The sequence below is a fragment of the Nicotiana sylvestris genome, chromosome 6 (genome assembly GCF_000393655.2).
Source record: "Nicotiana sylvestris chromosome 6, ASM39365v2, whole genome shotgun sequence".
In the NCBI taxonomy this organism is placed as follows: domain Eukaryota; kingdom Viridiplantae; phylum Streptophyta; class Magnoliopsida; order Solanales; family Solanaceae; genus Nicotiana; species Nicotiana sylvestris.
In genome coordinates, this window is record NC_091062.1 from 2,053,702 (window position 1) to 2,080,264 (window position 26,563).

General features: G+C 35.6%; 2 protein-coding genes across 2 annotated transcripts; both read right to left on the reverse strand.

Annotated features, from left to right (window-relative positions):
* Positions 1-1,415: 1,415 nt before the first annotated feature.
* Positions 1,416-2,274, reverse strand: LOC104225288 (uncharacterized). Its single transcript, XM_009777058.2, has 2 exons — positions 1,910-2,274; positions 1,416-1,834 (listed from the first exon to the last, which is right to left on the reverse strand). Exons 1-2 carry the CDS (start codon positions 2,201-2,203, stop codon positions 1,523-1,525), a joined length of 606 nt encoding a protein of 201 aa, XP_009775360.2. The 5' UTR covers positions 2,204-2,274; the 3' UTR covers positions 1,416-1,522.
* A 19,019-nt stretch (positions 2,275-21,293) lies between these two features.
* Positions 21,294-22,688, reverse strand: LOC104221532 (putative UPF0481 protein At3g02645). Its single transcript, XM_009772601.2, has one exon. It carries the CDS (start codon positions 22,686-22,688, stop codon positions 21,294-21,296), a length of 1,395 nt encoding a protein of 464 aa, XP_009770903.1.
* Between the last annotated feature and the right edge of the window lie 3,875 nt (positions 22,689-26,563).

Sequence of the window (26,563 nt, forward strand, 5' to 3'; positions counted from 1 at the left end):
ACTATTAAAAAAAAATACCCGTAATTAGACGGAATAGACGCGTGGCGTAACCTTAAAGCTCAAGGCCATCCGGTTCTTTTAATAACCCATATTTGCCTAACCCGCTCCGACCCATATAATTGACTCACCCTTCTAAAACTAAAAACACGGCTCAGAACCCTAATTTTGTCCCCCTTAACAGAGAAAAATCGTCTCCTCTCTATTACTCAAAATTCATAATTACAAAACTCAACATTCAGTCTCAAAGGTGGGTTCAATGTCCGATTCAACTGCTACATCAAAGAGGAGGTGCCATTGTGGAGAGATTGCCAAGAACTTCAAATCAATCACACCTCAAAATCCCGGAAGGAGATTCTATAAGTGTGTTAAACCTGAAGTAAGTTTTAATTTTGCTTGCGATTCGTTATTTGAAAGTATTATACAAATTTCATAATTGGTTGTTTTTGTTAGAATGAGTCGTGCGTATGTTGGGAATGGTAAGACGAAGCCTATCCGGACAGAGCGTTGATAGAAATCAACAAGTTGCAGTGTAAATTAGATATTGCTAATGTGACAATCAATATGTTGAATCAGTTGTTAGATACGTGCAAAGTTAAAAGGAAAAAATTGCTGGAAAAAGTTGATGTATTAGAGACTGTAAAAAATATTAAAGTGAATAAAGCAAGGGAGATGGAAGAGAAATTGTTGAAGATGAAGATATTTATTTTGATATCATTTTCATTATTTGTTGGCTTTCTTACGGCAATGATGATGAAGTAATGCATTAGTTAAGACCAATTAGTGCTTATTGTTTTTGATGAAGTTAAATGTTGTTGATGAAATGTATTGTGTAGTGCCTACTGATTTGTGTATTGTGTATTGTGCCTACTAATTTGTGTAGTGCCTACTTAAATGTATTGTGTAGTGCCTACTGAAATGTATTTTTGATGAAGTTATGAAAATATTTCTACTTTGTGTAAGGCCTACTGATTTGTAATGTTTTTTTCATATTGCATTATTACTTAAAAACTGTATCATTTCAACACAGTTTTAGTGCACTATCTGGAATAAGTTATTGTGAATTCTAGTCAATAAACACCTAAACATATATCATTTCAAAACTGCAGCACTATTAAGACCAAAAGATCGCAGCAATTAAGTATGTAGATACGTGCAAACTTGAAAGGGACAATTGATGGAATAAATACTAGTCAATAAGCATTTAAGTATTGTTATCACAGTAGTTATATCACCAAAAGATTACCTAATGGATGAATGGATGTCAAATATTAACAACAAAAACTTACACAACTAAGTCATAATATGACATCCAAATCCAGTACCAATATTAACAAGTTTGCAGCAAGTTTGTAGTTAATACATCCCAACAAAGAACAAAAAAAGTTCAGCTTGGTCATCATTTTCCTTTCCTTGGCCTAAGCTTCCCAATCCTATGTTCCCTTGTTTTTCTAACTGATTTGTAGTTGTAGCAGATTTTCCTTTCCAGCTTAAAGATAGTGGTGAGTATGGAAGGTTTGTCGGATCACTCACTAGTGTGATCACCAATGAAGTTGATTGACCTTGTGCCAATGGGTACTGGTATCTTGTGTCTCATCTTAAGTCTTGTATTGATTTCTGATACCACTCTTGGCCTCAGCACAACATTTTGATCAATCTCCAGATCCTTGCTTGATTGGACAATACTCCTAACTCCAGGTGTAGGCATGAACCTAAAGTTACTTTCTTGACTTGGTTGACTGATTGGAGGGACTGAACAATTAATTTCTTCTTCAGTTTCTTCATCTATCAAAGTTCTTGGCCTTTTTGTTTGTTGTTTTCCCTTTCCCTTTGGTTGCTGAAAAACAAATCCAAGTTAGAAAAAAAAAATAAGTTCAAATTTCAGTAAATAAATATTCAAATTAGACTTTACCTGTCCACAAGTCCTAGCATTGTGGGTTGTCTCTCCATATTTGCTACAAGTCACGACTCTTCCTTTTTTGGATTGTGACCACAATCCTTGCCTTTTAATTGCCTCATCCTTCTGTCTATCTCTCTTAACTTTAGGCCTGCCAGCCAACTTTACCAACTCAGGTGGCTCCATTGCTTGTGATGGATTAATCTTCCAAAAAATTTCTCCTCTTACAGGTTGCAACTTTTGTTTATAAGTGAGTAAAAATGCCTCCTTGCTATACCACCAGTTCATCTCTGTTAAAGGATTACCCATGTTGTGAAGTACAACTTTAATAACATGTGGACATGGGATTCCTGTAAGGTCCCCCTGCCTACAGGTGCACTTCTTCACAGCCATATTCACACAATGCTTATCAGAACCTTCTAACACTTCATAGCTATTTTCTCCATTAACATTAACTCTACAAGCTGATTGAGCAATTTGCATGTACCCACTGTACAATTCCATGCCTTTTGGACTAAATTCATGTCTCCAACTCCTCACTTCATGTTCATGTTCTCTTAACATGTTCATCACTTTGATTCTAATGTCCTCCAACATCTTTATTATTGACTTATGCCTTGCTTCCAAAATTCACTTTTTGAAGGATTCAGTCAAGTTGTTATCAACTGACTGATTCTTGCATATTGTGTCGAGATAAGCTCTACACCAAGTCTGAGGCGGGTACTTCAACAAATCAGCCGTTGCTTCCTTATTTAATTCCCCTAAATTCTTCAGTTGTTCCTTGAATTCTTCCTCGTAAGTAGACCATGCACACCACCAAAGTAATATTTTGCTTTCACTAGTATTGTATATCTTGCACTAGTTAGCCTTAATATGTCTAACATAATATCTATGTTGTGATTGAGAAATGATAGTTCTAACAGCATCAATTAATCCCTATGATAGTTACAGAAACATACAGTCACTTAGACTATTTCATGAATAACAAACTTACAGAATTAAAGACAGAATAGAAGTAAATTAGATATAGACCATGGATAGAACTAAAAAACCAAAATGTAGAAAAAACAGAAATATAGGACAGAAATAGAAAAAGACAGAAATAGATTGACATATAAATACCTTTTGCATGTCTGATATAAAGGTAATTCCTTCCCCATCCTTGAGGTCCAGAGAATGTTGAAGCAACTGCAGGAACCAGTTCCTTGTATTCTTTGTCTCTTTATTAACAACTACCCAAGCCAAAGGGTAGAAATAGTTCTGTGAATCCTGTCCAACAACCACTAGCAGTTGACCCTTAGTTTTTCCCTTTCAGAAAGTGCCATCTAGACCAGTAAAAGGTCTCAACTCTAGCTTGAAACCAATCTTTAAAACTTGAAAGCAAATATACATACTCAAGAATCTCTTTTTTCCTTCTTCAAGTGCATTCTTTGAAAGGTTTATAACCACATCACTGCCTGATTACTATCTCTCAATTTAATTGTATATGCTTCAACTTTGTTGTACTCATCACTAAAACTACCATCTAAGCTTTCCAAGACCATTCTTTTTGCTCTCTTATACTTTCCATGACTAATATTTAGTTCAAAAATCCTCTTCAAATCTGTCATTATCTCCTTTACCTTATACTTAGGATTATCCTGTAATTTAAGCTTGAAATACTGTGCAATGGTACTGAAATCAACTGTATTGTTATCATAAGCAACACCTCAATTATGTTTTGTATTTAAGGTCTTGATCTTAACCCCACCTATAAACCCTAGCTCATTTATATATTCATTCACTATGTCTATATATGAAAGTAAGTCTGAGTCATAACTTGTCCAAGTGTGTACCAGTTTCTTTGTGTATAAGACCTCAGGCTGTGTAACCCAATCACCACCATAATTGAATATTATATCAATTAACACCATCTCCAATAATCTACAAATATAGCAAATAGGTCTAGTTAGCAAAGAATAAAGAAACCAATAAAAAGGCAGAACTAAAAAGGGAATAATTAAAGTAAAAAATCAGCTAAGACTAGGGGTCCCCCTTCAACACATAAAAGAGTACATTCGGCTCTGTCATACCACCATTGAAGGTGGTCCTACTCACAGAATACTTTAATATCAAAAAGTCACACAATTGGGAACAACTTCACTTAATAAATAAAGAAGAAGTTTAGATCTTGAGAACACACCATAAAGGTCCACTTTCAGGCCCACTCCTTAATAAATTAACTACAAAATCATTGAAGGTGGTCCTGCTCACATAATACTATAATCAGAAAGTAACACAATTGGAGACAAATTTACCTATTAAACAATAGAAAAAGCTCAGAATATTGGGACCAAGAAACACCCTAAACGAGCTACCAAAATCATGTCGGGACCAAAAATAACTTCACATCGGGACCATATCAATAACAAATCATGCAAACACTTGAAGCAGATAAAAAATATGAATATAATATTGAAAGTACAAAAATAAATGTATGGATGTCGATTAAACACAACAAATCAAAACCCTAAACAAAAAACCTTAGAAAACAGAAAACACACAAAATATTGAGCAAAAAAGAGTTAAAGAAAGAAAAATGAAGCCTTTTCATGGAGAAAAATATTACCTTTACAACATTTCAATGGAAATCAACAATTTTTGTCTGAGGTCCAGCGGAGTCTTCTAGAGAGAGTGAAAGAGAAGAGAAAATGTAAAGTGGTCCACTAAGTTAGGTTAGGTTCTGAGCCATATTTTTAGTTTTAGAAGGGTGGGTCAATTATGTGGGTCGGAGTTGGTTGGAAAAATATGGGTTATTAAAAGAACCGGATGGCCTTGAGTTTTAAGGCTACGCCACGTATCTATGCAGTCTAATTAGGGGTATTTTTGTTTAATAGTATAACGGTAAGGAGTCTTTTGACCGGATAGTATAACGAAGGACATTTTTAATTGTTAATAGTAGAGGGAGAGATCAAACGCTTTACCATTTTACGAATGATAAAATCCGAACTTTGCACTTTATGTTTGTCGTAGTGTTAATTATGATTAAAAGTGTAAGTTTTTGAACAAAAAAATATTACTTCTATATATCTAACTCAATACGAAAGAAATTGCCACATAAATGTGTTCTCAATCATTGAAATATTGAAAATATCATTTTATATACAAATACTGAATAGATTTAAAGGAATTCCTATTTGTATCTTAGGTTTTCTAAGATGAAAATTTTCATCTATAAGTTCCCCTCAATAGTTTTAAACTTTTGTAATTAAAAAAAAATATTTTCCATTAATTTATTTTAAAAAATATCTAATGGAATTGCTAAAAGATTAACTTTTTGTACAACTATATATTTATAGCCTGCCATTAACGTCACTTATTTATCCTCCTTTCTATCTCTATATTTTTTGTTACATGGAGTTAAATTTGTCACTCATGAACGTGTTCTATCAACCCATGCAAGAAAACATGCTACTTTTTCATGAACTTCAATTGACCTAATAGACATTTATAATTTTATATAATACTAAAATATGTGAGACAAAAAGGACACCTACCTAAAAGGAATTGGGCAAACTTTTTAGTGTTATTTTTAGGTTTTGTTTTTTTTTTCTACAAATTTATTGTATTAAACAGTCCAAATAATAAATGATTTAATATACAAAATTTAGTAAATTTTGAAGTCTTAAATATTAGAAAAATAATTAAGTAACTATTTTGTCTAGTATGAAGTTAATTTTTTAAGGAAAAAAAGACGAATGATAGTTCTCTAAGGGTGCGACGCGTGTGTACCCCAATACTTACATCTATTTTTAAAATGTCTTGTACTTTCTTTAGAACTTCATATAGTATTTTAAAGAACATATTGGATGTGTAAAGAGTTTTATTGTTATAAGAGTAGTATTTAAAAATACAAAAAATAATTAAGTAGGCTTTCGAGTGTTATATATTGTCTTAGGCTTTCTAGTTGAAGATTTTGCAAAGTTTACAAATTAAGTAGTATGTTTCTGTTGAAAGTTTTCAGATTCTTATTTTGGTTAAAGTCTTCAAGTGGAAAAAAGGTTTTCAAAAGCAAAACATAGAAAGAAAATATACCATATTTGTTTTGTAGAATTATTTCAATCATTCTTAAAAGAAAAAAAAAAGGAAAAAAAAAAAAGCTTATGGCAAAGGGCCATTTCATGTCAAAGGTCTTTGTTACTTAAGGTTTATTTTAGAATACCGAACCCTCGATTTCTAGTCTTTGTGGAAATTCAATCTTAAATATACAATTTAAATAAGGAAATTTTTTATAAAAGTAAAATCTTATTGGATTTATTGCTAAATAAAAGGAGTTCCTACAAGTTCAAAATTCTAAAAATTAGGAAACTAATTAAATGACTATTTTGTATAGTGGGAACTCTATTTTTAAAGAAAAAAAAGTGAATGACATTTCGCTAAGAGCATTTGCGCTTTTAATATAGTACTAGTCTCCATGTTCGTGAGATACGCGAAATATCTTCTGTCAAACATTAAAAAAACATGTATCAAAAATAATAAACTTTCACTTGCAATATATTCTAAAACTACTTGTTACTAAATATGTGTGAATTTCATAATGGATTAAAACGAAAAACAAAAATATAAAAGTCGTTCAATATTTGAATTAGAAGGATACGTCTTTGGGGGAAAGGGAACTAATGGCCTAATCATAACAATTTACTCATATTTTTGTTAATCCTACATAAATTTATAGACTATTTTGGTATAAACAATAGAAAATAAAATTATAATTTAAGACTACCTCTTGATTTTGAAGCCATGCATCTTTGGGGGTAAAAGGAATTAATGGCCTAATCATAATAATTTACTCATATTTTGTTTAATCCTACATAAATGTATGGATTATTTTTGTATATACAATAGAAAATAGAATTATAATCTTGATTTTGAAGCCGAAAAAATAGGCTGCTAATTATGTATTATCCACTTTTAAACTTACTCTAATTTTTTGTTTCTTTTAGATATTGTTAGGATGGCATTGGAATATTACGTTATATTATGGCTTAAGAAATTCTTTTTTTTTTCAATGATATTTAAGAAGTTCTATTATTAGTTGGTAACAAACTCCCATATTTTAGGCACTGCAACTTAATTCACGTTATTTTATATTTTAAAACCTTTTTAGTATTAGTTGGTTTCAAACTCCTATATTTTAGGCACTAAATGTTACTGTTTTATCTCATATTCTATTTTTTAAAAGAAATAATTCAATTGTGAAGGGTATAAAAGTCGGTCAATATTTTGAGGATATTTTTGTCGTTCATTATTTAGCTTTCCAACATTCGTGCTTTTATTTCCAACGTTTGTGCTTTTATAGTAATTAGTCTCTATATACATGCGTTGCACGTGTATTTTTCAGTCAATTATATACATAGTGAAAGAACATTAAATTAATTTTAAGTAAATTATATACAAGAAGAAAGAGACACAGTAAAGCAATTGGCATGACAAAAAATATAACAGTTTTTTAAGTGCTGAAAATCAATGTTGTTACATTAATATATACTTGATTTCGAAATGATTGAATTTTATCTGAACCAATAGAGATAATTAATCTAGCTAAGTTTGCTAAATGATACTTGAATTTTATTAATATTGCATTATGAAATTTGTCTGTTTGAATTTGTCCAATGTCTAATTTATTTTCATATAATCTCTACCCAAAGTCAAGCTAATATAATTTAAAATGAATACTTTTGAAAGTACCCTCAATAGTTCATATATGGTGTTATAACGACCCGAATTTTTGTTCTAAGAATTAGCATTCCGTTCAGCAGCTTAAGACCTCGAGAAGTTTCGTAATATGCACCATGACCCACATGTGTGGTCGAGTTTGGTTTCCGTAAGATTCGGAGTTAAATTTAAAGAAAAACAAAATTTTATTTTTGAAGCTCAAATGGAAAGAGTTGACTGGAGAGTTGAATTTTTTAGCAAACGACCCAAAATAAAATTTTAATATTGTCAATAGTTTCGTATGGTGATTTTGGACTTAGACGTTTGTCCGAATTTGGATTTGAAAGTCCATAGGACAATTCGACGCATTTTGGCGAAGTAAGAAAGTTGACGTGTTCTAATTATATTATTTTATATGTGGAAGAGGTCTATTACCATGATGGATACCAATTGGATATGAGAACAAGTGTACGAGGCGTACTATAGGATATATGGGGTTTAAGGAAGGCCCTAAGTCTAAGCCAAGTTGGAAAATTATATAATAGACTAAAGTTGCAAATGAGTACACACAAGACCTCATTTTGGACGAGCATATTTGCATGCATATAAGTAGTTGTGTGATGCACAATCTATCAAATTAAAGATTTCTGAGTCTAGTTTCCAATGCTTTAAACCGTTTGTCATTTGGACATTCCTACACAAAGTTATGGCCAAATTATCAAAAGATGGAAAAATGCGATTATGCGGTCAAATGTGCGATCGCAAAATAACTATGCGAACCACAAAATCATTCTGCGGTCGCAAAATGGTCGCAGAATGAAGCAGAACAATCCAATTTTGGGCACCGAGTTTTGCGACACTTCTGCGGCCCGCATACCCATTATGTGATGGATTATGCGATCGCATACCTGATTTCGGAGGGTTAATTTTCCTATTTTCATAACCCAACCCCATTTTGATAAATAGGCTTTGGGGTTTATTTTGGATCATTTTTGAGCAAAAATCTTATGCTTTAGAGTGAGAAAGTGATCTTCATCAAATCATTCTTCAATTCTTACTCAAATCTTTGAAGATTAACAAGAAATTATCACATGATCTTCATCAAAGAGGTAAGGTTTTATACCCTAGTTTTCCATTTCGTTTTTTGGATGATTTTTGAGCAAGAATTCACGAAAAACTTGAGATAAGTCACTTGTGGTTATTGTTAGTCAATAATATGGGATTATCATCAAATATTCCGACTAGATTACTCATTTTTGGGTTGAAAATGATAGAAAACTTCCAAGACTTTAATTGAAAATTTGAGGGTCGAGTTGATGTCAGAATTTAGTAAAAATTGGTATGGTTGGACTTGTAGTTGGATGGGGGTTCATATCCCATGATTTTTGTCGAGTTCCGAGACGCGGACCCGGCAGGGAGTTTTGGACATTTTTCTATTTTTCTTGTCTTAGCTTCGATTTCATTAGCTAAATTAGTTGTTTGCAGTTAAATTTACATTATGTAATTGATTTGACTAGGTTTGGACCACCCGGAGTTGGATACTCGTGGAAAGAGCGTGATTTTGGATTTGATTTGAGCTTGGTTCAAAGTAAGTATCTTGCCTAACCTTGTGTGGGGGACTACCCCTTAGAATTTGAGTCTTCTATGTTAATTGTAGTCCGTGCACACGAGGTGACGAGCGTGTGCTCGGTCTTATTTGTGGGAAAACTGTTCTTTAAGATTCTTAGGACCTTATGTTGATTATGTGGGAAGTATTCTGTTATGATTGAGTTATCTAATTGCATAATTTACCTCTAAATACTCCATACAATGTTGTTAGCTTTCCTCTAACTCTTACTTGTTACTTGGCTCTTATTTGCCTCAATTGAAGTGATTGTTCTCCTTATTGTTTTGTTATTTCTTAGTTGTGAATTCTTTTATGACCCCGTGTATATATGCTATATGTCCAATTTGTTGTGGTTGTCGGTGTAATTATCACGTGCTTTACAAGTTGCACTTCTAGGTTGCTCTGTGATTCTCTTGTTGACGTGTAATCATACTTTTGGTGGTGGAATTTCCTTGTGATTGGATTGTTGGATTGTTGTTGATTCCCTTGCCGGGATGCTATTGTTCATATTGTTAATTCATTTACCGGGATGTATTATTTCTATTATTTGGGTGAGGAAGAGTGTAAAGCACGAAGGGTGATGTCGTGTATGATATTGTGAGGAAGAGTGTAAAAGCACAAAGGGTGATGTCGTGCCATGATTATGAGAGTTAATGCACGAAGGGTGTTGCCGTGCCATATTCTGTGAGTTATAAAGCACGAAGGGTGATGCCGCATCTATATTATGCATATGGTGAGGAAAGAGTGATAAAGCACGAAGGGTGATGTCGTGCAAATTTACAACTATATCATTCATGTGGTGAGGAAAGAGTGATAAAGCACGAAGGGTGATGCCGTGCACATTTCTATTATTGATTGCATGGTGAGGATTGAGAGTAAGAGCACGAAGCGTGATGCCGTGCACTTTCTGTTTGCTGTGTTTACTTGTTATTAACAATTCAAGTGTATTAACTGTTTAGATCCCTTTACTATTGTGATCCTTTGTGTTGTAACCCATAGTGTTTTCAATATTTCGTCGTATTTATATAAAGCTCTCAATACTTCAATTTTCAATAATTGTTATACCTTTAATTCAATTGGCTTCTTAATTAAATCTCCTTAGGACGTCTGAGGTTGTATTTTTACTTAAAAAAGAATTTCTACTATGTTTTGATTTATTGATTTCTCGTGTTAAAGGTAATGATTCATTTGATATTGCACTTTAATTAAAAAGGGTATTTCCTTTATTCAATTGATTTCTACAAATAACTTCATATTATGGACCCTATGAACTGAGCAACATGAGAACATTGTTGCGCAATGTGAGACAAAAATATGTGGGCACAAGGTGCCGGGGAAAATATTATGATTTTATTTAATGGCAGGTGAGTTGCCCGTGCGGCTATGATAGAAATATGGGCACGAGATGCCATGAAAATATGAAAGTGGGCTGAGACCTATATTATTTATGATTATGAAATGAGGCGTCACAAGGTGACCTTTACTCGAAAGAACTATATTCAAACAACAAAGAACGGATTCAAGCGATTAAACTAACACTCTATATTAAAACTAAATCCCTTTAAATTAATAAAAACAAACTGAAGAAATAATTAATTGAATCTTCAACTTAAATCTAATCAACATTATAATTAAACTAAATCTAATCAACATTATAATTAAACTAACAATTTCTACCTAAAAAATAAACAAGAAAAATGAAACAAACTGAAGAAAATAAAAAAAAACGATAAACACGAATTGGTTAAACCAACTAACCAGATCGGAACGACGATGAACTCGAATGAAAACAAATCTGCCTGGAAACAATTGTCGCACCAAAATATCTTGACGCCGAAGACGACCATGAACGAACGATCGAAGAAGATGGTCGTTTGGTGTCGTTTGAAGACGAAGCAATGGTGGCGAAGAGGCGGTGAAGCAGTAGCAACTGCTACTACTGAGCATGCTCGATGGAGGGCAGCTTTGGTGGTCGTCCATGGCTGGATGTAGCAGAAGGCAGCAGTAGCGACGGATATGGGAGGTCGACGGATGTAGCAGGAGCAACCACACGTAGCCATGGTCGTTCGACGGACGTAGCAGGAGCAACAGTGCTGGACGTGACAGTGGTTGAAGATGATGGAGAGGCAGCCATGGTCGTTCGACGTGGATCTGGTCGAGCTGCTGGACGTGACAGTGGTGAAGTAGCCATGGACGTTGGTTGTTTTGGACGTGAGGTCGTCGATGGCTGCTGTGGTTGGTCGACGAGCGACGGGGAGCAGCAGACGCAGCAGCCATGGGAGCTTGACGAGCTCGTCAATGGAGGATGTTGTTCGTCGATGAAGACAAAGCTTGGGCAGCAGCTGGTCGAAGAAGACGCGCAACCATGAGAGCTTGACGAGCTCGTCAATGGCGGATGTTGTTCGTCGATGAAGATGAAGCTTGGGATGAAGAAGCTGAAGACGGGGCAGCCATGGGAGCTCGACGATCTCGTCAATGGCGGACGGGGAGGTTCGTTGGCGTTGGAAGGGGTGTGAGATGAGGAAGATGAAGATGTGAAGAGAAAGGGGGTCTTTTGCACTGTAGCAGCTGAAAGAAACCAAACTTAGGCTTTAGGGTTGTGTATATTTGTGTTATAATTGGAGCGGGTCGGGTCGTGGAGTAGGTATGGGTACAACATTGGGCTTGGGTCAAGGGTTTTGGGTTAGGTAGAGGTGTTTTGGGCCTAGGTTCAAAATTGGAGAAGAGGCCCAATTTCCGATTTTCTTTATATTTTTTGCTCTATTTTCTTTTACTTTCTAATTAATAAAACTAAAATTCTAAATTAAGTTATAAACTAATCTAACTTATAAAAAATACTAATTAATTCCTAGCAACAATTATCATACATAATTAAACACCAATTAAAACAAAATTGCACAATTTGACATTGAATGCTAAAAATGTAAATTATGCATATTTTTTGCAATTTTCATTTCTTGTAAAAACAAACAAAATTACTTCTAATTGTAAACTTAAATCCTAAATGAAAATGTGGTGTATTTTGTATTTTGTTTTATTAATTTAACAAATACACATAATTATTGAAAATGCCACGAAAAATTCTCAAAATTGCACACAAAGGAAAATTATTTTATTTTGAATTTTTTGGGAGTAATTCTCTTATAGGGCAAAAATCACGTGCTTATACACACAATCTAGTTTAGCCCATAAATCATAGAGCCACATTTCACCTTTTCGGAATCATACACAAGATCAGAACCTCACACCTACATTCAGAATAAGTTTGAACCAGCTGTAATAGACCATGCCTGCAACCTTAGGTGCAATTGTATGATATACCAATAACTCAAACAAATGCAGCAATAACTTCCATTCACAACAGCTGCCCACAACAACCAAATACCGATAGAAATCTCTTATTAGCCAATGTCTCATTCCAACACTCTCATATACTGCCAATGATAATTGAAACACGCAATAAATCATAACCATTGCTCAGATCAACCATTCATGAGGCCATTTCTCCTCTAGCAATTATAGTAACATTTTTTTTAAAACCGAACCTCGATATTTACCCATCAAACATGCTGAAATCAAATCCGTTCGTATTCATCAATGACCCCAATGATCACCTCGAATCCAACACACCACTCTGGTGATATGACACCTCAATACAGGCCTAAGCCACAACTTTCATAATACGCGCACCAATAAGAAATGGCCTGAACATACTCAAGTCATGAAAAATGACTCAAACGAAAGAGCCGTACCTCAAGCTCATCAGTACCATCAGCGGACCCAACAAGAACATGCCGCAATACTACCGAAATATCATTAGTTTAATAACATTACCTTTTTATGAGACATATACTCTCGTCAAGTCACTTTCAATTAGCAATACTATTTCCCCAATCATCCGAAGATCATTCGCCCTAATCATCTGAAGCTTTTTTTTAATCACCTAGAAGAAAATCGCTACACATCTCATGTTCTGCATGATGTACATAGGTATTGTTCTAACTCTTACAATATTGACATGACGGATGAGGTATGCATAAATTCATGACCACTATCGAGACAACGATTCGTTGGTTCTATACTCTTGGCAAGAACTATCACCTCATTTTGAGCATAATCATGGTCTTAGCTCCTTAATTTACTTCATATGCTCAGATTGCACTAATCTCAAATTCAATGATCTCGTCTCACCCGGTACGAACTGCTCAGGCAATAAGCCACCCCAGACATAATCAAAAGTAGCATATGATGCCTCAATATGCCAATAAGCTATCAATTCGAACGCGGTACAAAAGGAAAACAAACTCTGGAAGGAATTACCAATCTCACACACTAATACAGACTTTCCTTAGAAAACAGGAAGCAAGGCATACAAAATAGCATATAGAAAACTATACTCAACATCACACTGTTGCGGCGTGCAACCCGATCCAGATAACATACCCATGGCGGCGTGCCACCCGATCCACACATAGATCTCACATAAGGAGATGCACATCGAGCCAAATTTGCTCATTACAACAAAATACCGAGTATCGGTCGTAAGCATGCTAAGTGCATAATAATATCTCTGAGGGACATATAGCGTTATAAGCTACAAAACTCAAGCACAACTGAGGTGCGATGTACAATCTGAATTTCAAGAGCCAAGATGCTCATATAACGTCATTCCTACACAGATTCTCAACACATAGCAATTTCTCAAGTCGTCTCACAACTCACACGGCACAATGTATCACTATGCGAAATATCTGACAATGAAACATCAACCTAACTACTCCTCCATGAGGACCGCGGTACTAAAATGCACACATCTGGCCTGATATAGAGCCATTATTCACATTAAATCTATCCATCGACTTCAAGCCGATTCTGATCACACTGAACTAGTCTGATAACCTTTCAAAGGTCCATAATAACTCCCATTTTTCTCATAACACACAAGAACAACCATCACAATCGGGGTAATCCTCCCCAGTTCACAACCCAATATGCCAAGTGCCCTCCAGGCATGAATCTTTAATTTAACGACACCATCACAAACTTCATACTTGGTTTACATCTTTAATCAATCAAGTGACTACATGTCACACTTATACAATTTTTCTGTGGGACAAGCTCCCACCATCTTCCGAAATAATTAACGGGTTCGCACATTCAAACCACCGGCTGCACTAACGCTGAAAAGTGATCAAGAATCCCTAACCAGGATGCAAAGCCTTTCTCACAGAACACCGGTCTCAGGTGATACTGACATCAATACCCATCTTACTCAAAACACTGGAACTCCTTTCCTGCTCATCCGAGCTTGTGACATCACAGTCATTGACCAAACTGCGACCTTGGTCCTTACTTCAAATTCCATACCACTCACTGCACCTCACGTGCCGATATACGATAGACATGATTTCCATCACAACTCTGGAACCGCCGATAGGCTAATATTTCATCACATAAGGCTTTCCATTTAACTTACTTCGGGAGAACTATAACAACATACAGGTGAATTCTCATAACCGTCGAATATGCCAATATCTAAGTAGTGGTCCAAGCCACCACAACCCTTCCGGGATTTGCCTCCACATAACAAGCCATAACAGAAGAATGCTTCTGAACAAAATCAATTACGGTGGCCGACAAGCCTCACACGTACTGCCATAAATCACTTGCATAACTTGCTCACGCTGAAGGAACTGATCACTGACACCAATATGCCAATTCAACTATGGCTAATCAACCTACCTCCTTCCAATTTACTCTTAATTGCCTTGGAAATAATACTTCTCCATTCAACACATAACATACTTCATCTGCACTCCTCCGGAGTGACCTTGAATCACGAGACCATGTTGTCTCAAATCCCACGAACCATTTCATATCTCCCAAATGCTACACCGCAAGTCAAAATATTATAGAACATTTTGGGCACCTTCTCATAAGCTGCTACAAAGCTTGATTCTTATCTGTATCTATAATGTCGACATCATTAGGCACCACACTTTGCCCTTTGAATTCATGAGGACCGTTACTGAGAGCCACCCGCTCCGACTTGGCCCCGAATGCAACCACTCCACTGAATTTTATAACATATGAATACCCTCTCTATGAAGCACCCAGCGGGATCACTTCCCTCGAAGCCTGTACCTATACGAGGCATAAATCATGAATCTTCCCTCAAGTCTGAACATGAGCCAATAAGTCTAACCATAACATGCATTCAATAATTCATTTACTCAAATTACCACTCATGGTCCTTTTCCGTAGCCGCAATAACCCATCAATATGCTAATAACCAGAATTCACGCAGGTAATTAACCATGCAACCCAATCGTAAGCGGTGGGACTCTCCCACTTAGCTCAAAGCCACTATTACACGACTTTCGAACACATTAGAACCATTATCTCAAGTCATTTTCTCTTATTCAAAATGCAATTCACCTGATCCAAGGAACATAACCACACGTGCCTCATTAGCACTCTGACACCGCAGGGTATGACCTCATTCCAGTACAACCAAACATCTTCCTGCTCCATGCACCGAGCATTCTTTACCAACGACAGCTTAAGACATACTGTGATTCTCACACATCTATAAAGCACCATGTAGCCTTTGTCCAAGTTTTCCCTCACTCGTGCCATCTTCGGACCAATTTCCGTAACCAGAGCTGATTCGCCAGCATGCCTCGAACCGGAACCAACATAGCACATGACCGCACAATTATCTAATCAATAGCAAACTCCCCAACTTGGCTCGAAGCCATAGATCACAACACATATACACTATTGCTGCCGTAATACCATGGTGAGATTAAACTCACTCCTTCATTCACTCACACAACAGTTAAGCCCACTATTAGGCGACAATTTTTTTTTTTTTTACTAAGTCCCAAATTTTTCAAAAATTTCGGCAGAGTTTCCTTTGTAATTGGGCCTATCCACCTGCCAGAGAATCACCAAAACTATCCTAACAACACATCCACAATTTGACAAAGCATCACAATGAAAAATCAAACACTTAATAGTCCACCTATCATCCAACATGTCTCCATCGTCACTTCCAAGTCATATAGATACATCTCGCAGTTGTAACATACTCATCATGTAGCTATCCATCCATCATTCCCACTAATAGGGACAATACCGAACATATAAGTTCAAAACACTTGCTCACATAATCAGCACCCCGGTGCTCAAGCCATAGGCAATGATCCGGCCTCAAGTCCTCCCGAATGGCCTAACATCAAACTCACAGAGATTACACATCGCCCATCGATCGGGGAATTACAAGCCATCAAGGCACATCTAATACTGAGCATTCGTTCGCGCATACGAATATGTGGAAGGAACTGTAAAAGTTACTTTTTCAAGCTGAATCAAGGAGGCACGATTAAGAATTCAAGAATATGAAGTTTTTCCTAAAGGTTCTGCAGCCTCTCGAGGATAAATATAGACGTCTCTGTACCGATCCGCGAGACTCTACTAAACCGGCTCATGACTCGCGAGACCAATTAACCTAGGCTCTGATACCAACTTGTCACGACCCAAAATCCTAACCCGGTCGTGATGACGCCTCTCGTGAGGACAAGGCCAGCCAATCAACAAAACAGTACATCTCTTTATAATTACTTAGCAGGAATAAGTCTAAATCATGGGCAATATAATCTTAAATGCGAAATAAACGTGATAGAACAAGGAAAACCATCCCAACTCAGCCCGAAATCGGGGTGTCACAAGTCATGAGCTACTACAGAGTTTACTAATATTTTACAAAGTCTGGAATTATCATAAATAACAAAGATAAGGGAGAAAACGGGGCTGCGGACGTCAACAGCTACCTCGTTACTCCTAGTCACCGCCTGGTCTGGAAAGAATCAGCGCTCAGGAGCGAACTCAGCTCTGCCTGTATCTGCACACATGGTGCAGGGAGTAATGTGAGTACTCCGACCCAGTGAGTAATAAAAATAAATAACGACTGAAAACATGAAATCTCATAACGGCACAATATAGCGCTATCCCAAGCAGTAAAATCAGTTATACAGTAAAATAGTGAGTATCAGATAATTCTTCTTTTAAAACAGTAAAGACAAATAATTTCCACAGTAAGGATAAATCAAAAGCTTGCCCCTCGGGCTCAATATGTAAATCTCAGTATAGTATCAGCCCCTCGGGCTCACTCCCAACTCACCAGCACACAACATCAGCCCCTCGGGCTCACTCCCAACTCACCACACACAAGCAACGGCCTCTCGGGCCCACTCCCAACTCACCTGGGTACCCTGCGCTCACTGGGGGTGTGTACAGACTCCGGAGGGGCTCCTACAGCCCAAGCGCAATATCAATAGGCCTGAAAGCCTTCACACATCACACACGAGGCCTGAAAGCCTCCTCATATAACACTCGAGGCCTGAAAGCCTCCTCACATCACTCAACATATCCTCACGTATGGCCCTCGGCCTCAATCAGTCCAGAAAATAATCATAAGCCTCTTGGGCATCAGTAAAACAATAGTGCTCAGCTCAACAGCATTATAAATATCATTAAATCTCGAGTTGAGTATAAATGTAGCTGAGTTCACAAAATAATATAATTCAATTGGACTGAGTTCAAATAATATTTCAATTCGTGAGGAAAATAGTGATGTAAATTCACAAAAGATTTCAGATAATTGGCACGAAGCCCAAATATGGCAATAAGCCCAATCATAGTGAAAAACAATAAATCTTTATCAATTACGTGGTAAAAATATCAACTGGGATGGACCAAGTCACAATCCCCAATAGTAAATGACCTCGCGTTCGTCATACAACGCGTGTCTCATCTCAACATAGCAGTATGTTGTGCAATCCGGGGTTTCAAAACCTCAGTGCATCATTTAAAATCATTACTCACCTCTAGCTCGCTATGCCCTTGCCTCTCCGGTTGGCCTCCTCGTACGACGAATCTGCCAAAAAAAATCACACAAACATCGATGAAGTTCGATTTCTAAAAGACGGGATTGTAACCATACATATATGGGACTTGCCCCTTAATGGTACTACAATGATACACTACTCTTAGGTAAACTTCAATCTACAATACGTCATTCAATAGGGCCAATATTAGTACTAAATTCCATAACTTATGCCATTTAGGCATATTATAAAACACCTTGTAGGCATAGATATTTACACCTCATAACTATAGTATTGGTTCTTCCAACTATTACCATTAACCAACAATTCATCTCACCATCATTCCTAACCAATTTATAACTTCCAACTACACATGTATGACCATCCATTCATACCCAACCAACAAAATTCCATCAATTAAACACCTTTAAATCCCTACCATGTTCATGTATTTAAATTGGAAATTTATGGCCTCCAATCAACATACCATAAGTTGTAATACATGATTCATACTCATAATTCCATATTAACTCCATATATGTAAGTCTAAGGTGTAGGATTACCTATTGTAGACCAAATCTTGAAAGTCAACTTTGGGGTGTTCTTGAGATTTTGAAGAAATCCTATGAAATCCAATCAAAATCATATTGTAACTAGTGATTGTGAAGTGAAATCGCCATGAAAACACACTTAAAAGCTTGACTTAGGAGTGCAATTGGTGCCTTGGTCGAGTTGGGATGTAGAGGAAGCCCTAAGCTTGAGAAATGACTCAATTCCTCTCATTTCCGGTCTTTAGAGTACTTAAAACCCTCCAGTCGCGCGAGTTAGCGCGCTGTTCGCGCGTTTTTGCTGGGCATTCTGCCTCAGGCACGCGAAACGCGCGACTTCGCGCGATACTTCGCGCGCTCTGACACCTGACCAGTGAAATGGTCGTAACTTCCTGAATACACTTCCAAATGACGAACAGTTTGTTGCTTTAGAAACTAGACTCAAAGGGATTTAATTTGATAGGTTCTAGCTCACACAACTCCGTATATAACGAGAGATATTATCGTTCAAAGTGAGGCCTTGTACGCACTCATTTACAACTTTCGTCTATTATGAAATTTCCAACTTCAAAAGTTCCCGTTAGCCATCCGAAATCATCCCGAGGTCCTCGGGGCCTCAACCAAAAGCACGAACATATCTTAAAACATTATTGAAACTTATTCCAATCATCAAAACACCTCAACAACATCAAAACCATCAAGTTACATCGAATTCACGCCTAAGTTCTTCCAAAACTTCCAAAATACGCATTTGATCAAAAACCCGACCAAATCACCTCCGAATCAACTGAAATTTTGCGCACAAGTCCAAAATCACCTAATGAAGCTACGACAACTCTCGGAATCTCATTCCGACCATCGGATCAAAATCTCACCTACCAACCAGATTTCGCCAAAATCCTAACTTCGCCAAAATAGGCTAACTTCTACACCGAACCTCCAAAATTACTTTCGGTTGCTCTCCTAAGCCTTAAATCATCCCCCAAAACTAACCGAATCATCGAAAATAAATTCCGAGCCCTCTAACTCATAAGTCAACGTCCGGTTGACTTTTCCAAACTAATTCTTCCTTAAAGAGACTAATTGTCCCATTTCATACCAAACTCGATCCGAATTGACTTAAATTCACCAAGTACACATATTGAAATATGAATAAGCATTTAACGGGGAATACAGGACGAAAATACAGGAAACGACAGTTCGGGTCGTTACAATAATAGAGTTTCATTTTTTTTATTTCTTCTTTAGATGTCGCAGTTATTTGTTTTAATTGTGTAATTTTTTCTATCTGGCCAAATATATAAAAATAATTTGATTAGAATATTATTATCTTAGCCAAATAAAAAACTTATAGGCAAAATAATATTGTTTCAAGTTTTTCTTTCAAAGCAAAGCAGCTCTTAACATTTCAACTCTTTCTTCCAAATAGATAAAATTGACAAACCATTCCAAGGAGATGAAATGATTTTGCAAAACTACACTGGGTTTTTGGTGACCAGAGAAAAAGAGGATAATATATATACTGAAGGTATTTATTTTTCTCCTTGTTGAGAAGTCGATTAAACTCAATTAAAGGATTTGAACTAGAGATACGAAATTTCCAACTTGGGCAAATTATGAATAGACCTTAACGCATCCTTGAGATTTGAGAAGGTTAAATTGGATTAAACGACTCAATAATGAATAGATAAATTGTATTGATTGTTATGACAACCCCAATTAATTAAGCAAGCTTAGTAGAACTACACCTAGGCTACGCAACAACGAATAATAAACCAGTAAAATCACACAAGTGAGGTCTGAAGAGGGTCGTGTGTACGCAAACCTTACTGCTACACTGAGGGAATAGAAAGCTTCCGTAGTTGAACGCCTGACGTGAACCAGAACTAGTTGTCGGATATAGACATTGTCCTTCTCACCCCCACTTCCGCCACCCTCTCTCAAACTTTTATAGTATAACTTAGTAACAATACACCTAGGCTAGGGATACAGCTAAAGGCCTTTTTCTTTGTTGAGTTACTTGTAAGTTCATTAGTGCATTTTAGGTGTTCGATAGATTGTTTTAATTTCAAGTCTTATTATAATCAAAACCAAACTTTCTATTTAAGAAATTAATCTAAGTTTAGAAGGTTCTCACGCGTAGATACACATTTTTTCACCTCAACTCCTTATGGATTCGACCCTGACTCATATTGGGTAATTGTATTTTCTTCGATTGCTTTGTATCCCACATAGAGGTGATTTGGGGGTAGAAATGACACCAGGTAACATTCTAAATGACTGCTATTTAGGAATTAGTCAGTGCGTCCTGAATTTCAGTTTTTCCGTTCAGTTTTTCCGGTAAAAAATATATGAGTTGTCCTGAAGTTAAAGATTTTTAATTTAAAATTTTATGACAAAATAAATACTGATTAATCTCTAAATAGCATCCCTGACAATTGCTATTTGCGCACTTGCTCCGATTTGGGCGACATCAAAGACTTTCAAATATTTTCATTTATTTGAATAAGAGGACAATATAAACGCACTACATAAGGAAACCCCTCCCTCCCTCCATCCCCAAGAAAAGAAAAGAGAAAATAAAAAATAAAAAATAAAAATAAAAGAGTGATGAACTAATTAAAATGACAAGAAAGCAAACTAGACGATTCAGGAGTGAACTAATGATTGCCGCAGCCATAGTACTGGCAAACTGTTTGCATAGAAAGCAGCAATACGAGAACTAGGGTTGTAATGACCGTAAGAGACTTTCGAAATTTAAAAATATGCTTCTTGATCAATCTTTGAGCCTTGATTCTTAACATATTATCATATTTCTCGTTTACCGACTCTATGATCCTTGCTAATCTAGACTTCACCTTATGATTTCCAGTTGTTTTAGGTAGTCCATTGAAGAGATCAGCAATTTCCTCATCACTCAAACTTCCTTTTATAATCCCTGATTTCTTGAGTATTTCCACATCCTTCGATGTGTTCACAATTCCACACATCAAATCCAAATATTCCGCCACCTTAAGTGCCCCATCTTGACCAGCAACAACTGCTTCATATGCTACTAAGTTTCTCAATATCACTTCAGAATCAGAATTCAAAGTGATCTCAGGAAGATACAACGCGTGTTCACCACCTTCCTTGACAAATTTAATATTCCTGATGCCTCCTGTGAGCTTAAAATTTATTTTAGCAGTTTCGTTTAGTTGTGTCACTGATGGGGTTTTAATCTCATCTACTAAAGGCTTCTTTTTGCTGTCCATATTCTTAGACAAAACTTTGATGAGATCCCATGGCAAACCAGTAATGAAACATACAAGGCCGGGATTACCAAGAGTCGGCACGAGGCTGCCACTTTGTTTTTCCAACCAATATAACATACCTGATTCGATGATCAAATGGTGCAAAAAAGCCAGCAAATGGGGACTATTGAAGCTATGGATTATGTTTGGATCTGCCAGTTTGAGGGGAGAATGTGCCTTACAGAAGTTGTAGAACAACTCTGTAAATAAATTGCTATAAGATTGATTGATAGCCTTTTGGGTTTCAATCAGCACAAACGATGGGATTTGATTCTCTAGCATCATAACATCTTGAGCCAACTTTCTTTGTACAGCATGAACTTCTTGATCACCTGGAACATAACTGCTCAATAAATGCAACAGGTAGAGAGAATCAATGGCCAATATCCATGCTAATGTGATGCCTTCAATATCCGAGTACTTATCATAGTACCCACGAATGACTGGCACGACTGAGCACAACTTATCGATAACTTCTTCAGCAAAATGTTGGACCTGGTGATCATTCAAGCAATTTTTGGCTATGGTTTGCTTGTGCCTCTCAGTGACTAATAACTCCGGCCAGAAGTGATGGTATGGTCCGAGGCTTATTATCTGAGGGGTATAAGCTTGAGGCTTAGTTTCAGTAAGTGTTTTTGGAACTTGAAAAACACAAGGTGTAGGTTCAATATCAACTCTCAATTCTGATGTAAAAGCTCTTATAGTTTCATTGACCCAACGTTGCTCATTAACAGTAGAACCAGTAATGGATTCTGTCGTCATTTTTTTGTGAGAAGTTAAATTGAGGGCATTATATTGTACTATTTATTTGTGTGTAGCCATCCCCATTATTGACTCCATTTTGACGTCCTATATGAGTATGTCATTTGCTGACGTTTGGATAGACGTTCAAAATATTAAAGAGAACTCTTGAAAGTGGTTAGACAAGTGGGTTGGTAGTCACTCTTCACTTTCAATCAAGAGATTTTGAGTTCGAGTCGCCTCAAAAGTAAAGACAAAAACTCTTTGAGAAAAGGATGCCGGAAATCTATTGAAAACAATCTCTCTATCTTAGGGTAGGAATAAGGTTTGCGTATACATTACCTTCCCAATTCCATAAGTGAAATTATACTGAGTTATTGTTGTTGTTATCTTGACAGTGATTGGAGCCCTATTTTTGAGGAATCTTGAATTATATATACACATTGTATTTGGGCTAAGTGACATTTGAGGTTTATTACTCTGTTCGTTTCAATTTATATGAATCTATTTAACTGGGTACGGTCTTTAGGAAAAGAAAAAAAAACTTTTGCTTTTGTGATGTAAAATAATGCACATATATTATGTGTGGCTATAAATTATTATGTAAAAATAAATTATTTTCAAATAAAAAAACGAGTCCTTTTTAATACGAATTAATAAACAAATATGTTCACACAAATTCAACGGTAATAAATTGAGCACGAGTAACATGACACATTAAAATTATTGGGAGGCAAGGCCATGTGCTTTGTGATAGGGACAAACTTAGCAATTATTTCAATCAATAGTGTTGTGGGTATGTGTTTGGAATTAAAATGTGGTCTTTTTGGACTCAAAATATTTAAATATATGGAAAAAAAATTTAGTTATCAAAATATGCAAAATACGGTTTTGAACCACTTTTTATTTTAACGGTTATTTGGGACGTTAAGGTAAAATGCGGTTCAAAATTGCGTTTTACAAAAACACGATTCACAACCACGTTTTCTATTCTGTGCCTTTCTACCCATTAGCTCGGCTAGGTAAACTCCACTTCCAATTAAGAGGTTGTGAGTTCGAGTCACCCCAAGAGTAAGATGAGAAGTTCTTGAAGGGAAGGATGCCAAGGATCTATTTGGAAACAGCTTTTCTACCCGTGATAAGGGTAAGATTTGTGATATACTACCCTTTCCAGGCCCCACTAATAAAATTATACTGAATTATTGTTATTGTTGGTGTAAGGTTTTAAAGGACAATTAAAGTAGTAAAAGTTCTTACAGAACAATAGTTTTGAATTTAAAATTTAGTTTCTAAAGTTGGCACATGTGTACTATCTAGTAAAACAATTCTTATTTTAGTACGACAATACAGGTACCCATTTGATCATAATTTTTTTTTTCCGGATTGAAAAAAAATATATGTTTCTCTATGAAATTTTGTAAGTTTTTGAAAATGAATTTTTCAAAAATTAAAAAGTGATTTTGACAACTTTTTCAAAATTTTCGGAATTTTTTCCACTCACAAACTGCATTAGTTTTCAAGTGAAATGCATGTTCGAATGTGATTATAAATTTCAAATTTTTAATTTAATTTTAAATACTATTTAATTTTTTTGGCTTTTATTTCTTTTTATATATAAACAATATTTAAATTTAATTTTTTTTTATTTACCTCTTAATAATATGCTTTTAAAGTCGTATAACATGACCAGGAGTACAAATCTAATGATAACTTTTATTACGTGCAAAAAGTTTTTATTTATTTTATTTTTATGATAATTAAATATTGTTAACTTAAAATGGGAACCAAAATAAAATAATTATTTATATATTCCATAATTTATGTTATAATACCTAGGTATTAATCCATGTTCAATGACGCAAACACGGTGCATTTAAGATCTGAATTTGTCGTGTTTGCAATTTAAGTTTAGAAAGTAACTAACAGAAAATGAAAGGAAAGGTGGTAATGTTACACTAAACCCGAATGGGACCCCAAACATTTAATGAGACGAAAGCTGAAAGTGTTTTGTTATCGTTTGTGTACAATATATTTTTTAATCTCATTTTACCTTAATGGTCGTTGCATATTTTGGTCATTAAATTTTTTTTCTTCATATATTTAAAAGTTTAAGTCGAAAAAGATAATATTTTTGTTCCGGATTCTTGTGAGCATTATAGTACTATTATTTATTTGTGTGTGGCCATCCCCATTATTGACTCAATTTTGAGGTCCTATATGTCATTTGATGACGTTTGGATAGACGATCAAATTCATGATTAACATTACGAGAATTTAAACAAAGCATGCCCTATTGACTCTTTCCCACTGTCTAACATTGATCGTATGATCGATGTCACGATTGACCACGAGATTCTAACTTTTCTTGATGCCTATTCTAGGTACAATCAAATTGAGTTGAACTCAGAGGATCAGAAAAAGATCTCATTTATCACTAAGTTTGGGACTTATTGTTACAACATAATGCCCTCCGGTCTAAAAAATACAGGACCTACATACCAACGACTAGTTAACAAAATGTTCGAGGAACAGATAGGTAAATTGATGAAAATTTACATTGATGATATGTTGGTTAAGTCCCTGTGGGCAAATGACCATTTAACTCATTTTCAGGAAAAAATCAAAATCCTGAGATAGTGGAACATGAAGCTTAACCCAGAAAAATTTGCTCTCGGAGCCGGTTCGGGTAAGTTCCTCGGCTTCATGGTGTCGAATCGAGGCATCAAAATTAACCCCGATAAGATCAAGGTCATCGAGGATATCACGGTCGTGGATAGTGTAAAGGTCGTGCAAAGGCTAACAACGCGAATAACTGCTTTGGGTCGATTCATTTCGAGGTCATCAGATCGAAGTCATAGGTTCTTTTCTTTGCTCAAAAAGAAAAAAAGGATTTCGCGTAGACCACGGAATGCCAACAAGCCTTAGAAGAATTAAAGCGATACTTGTTACATCCCGTACCTTAGCATTAGGATGTGCCGTAGTAAATTCACATGAGTTCAAAGGGATTATATCTATTAGGAGATTATAGAAGGTTAAAGATTATTATTATTATTGTTAGACCCTATAAGTTTATAACATTGATATCGTTAGATATTATGTTAGTGCGATATTATTTTTATGTGAAATATTTTAGTAAAAGTTTTATAAGTATAATTTTGAATAGTTACCATTATTACTATTTTCGGATATAGCAAATTATTCCTCTAATCGGTCCAAAGACTTTCCAAGTCTTGCTTTCATTTTCTCAACATATGTGTGATGCGAAGTAGTGCAATATCTACTAAGTTTTGTGACCCACCATTTTGCAACATTAATTTAGAAAGGAAATAATAACGTTTGTCGCCACTAGCATTTTTTAAAGCCAAAATAGTATTACATAAAACCCAAAAGCTAAAATAAAATGACAGTCTTTACGTGAAGCTAAAGATTTTAAATACATTTGCAACACCTGAATTATTTGGAACAAAAATTTCAAAGAGTTGATTGCCAACCATACTAATCCATGCTAAATGATGATGTCAGTATTGACGATAAATTTTAGTTGGCTCTAATTTCTTCTGTGATGAAGACGTTAAATGTGAAATTGTAATTTTTACCATTTTAAAAATTAAGTATACGAAAATTTGTACTCTTTATATGAGATTAGAAAAAATTAGAAGTTGAGAAAATATATGTATTTTTACATGGATATTTTAAGAAAGTAATAATATATGTATTAATTTTATATGTTATCACATGACCACGATAGTAAAGTATATTACAGTAAGGTATATAAAGTATATTAAAAGTGAAAAGTATTTTAAGTAATTTGGAATAATTTTTAATTATGTGGGTAAATACTTAATTACCGGGTAGCGAAGTATTACCTAATTAATAAATTAGTGAATAAAGATTTA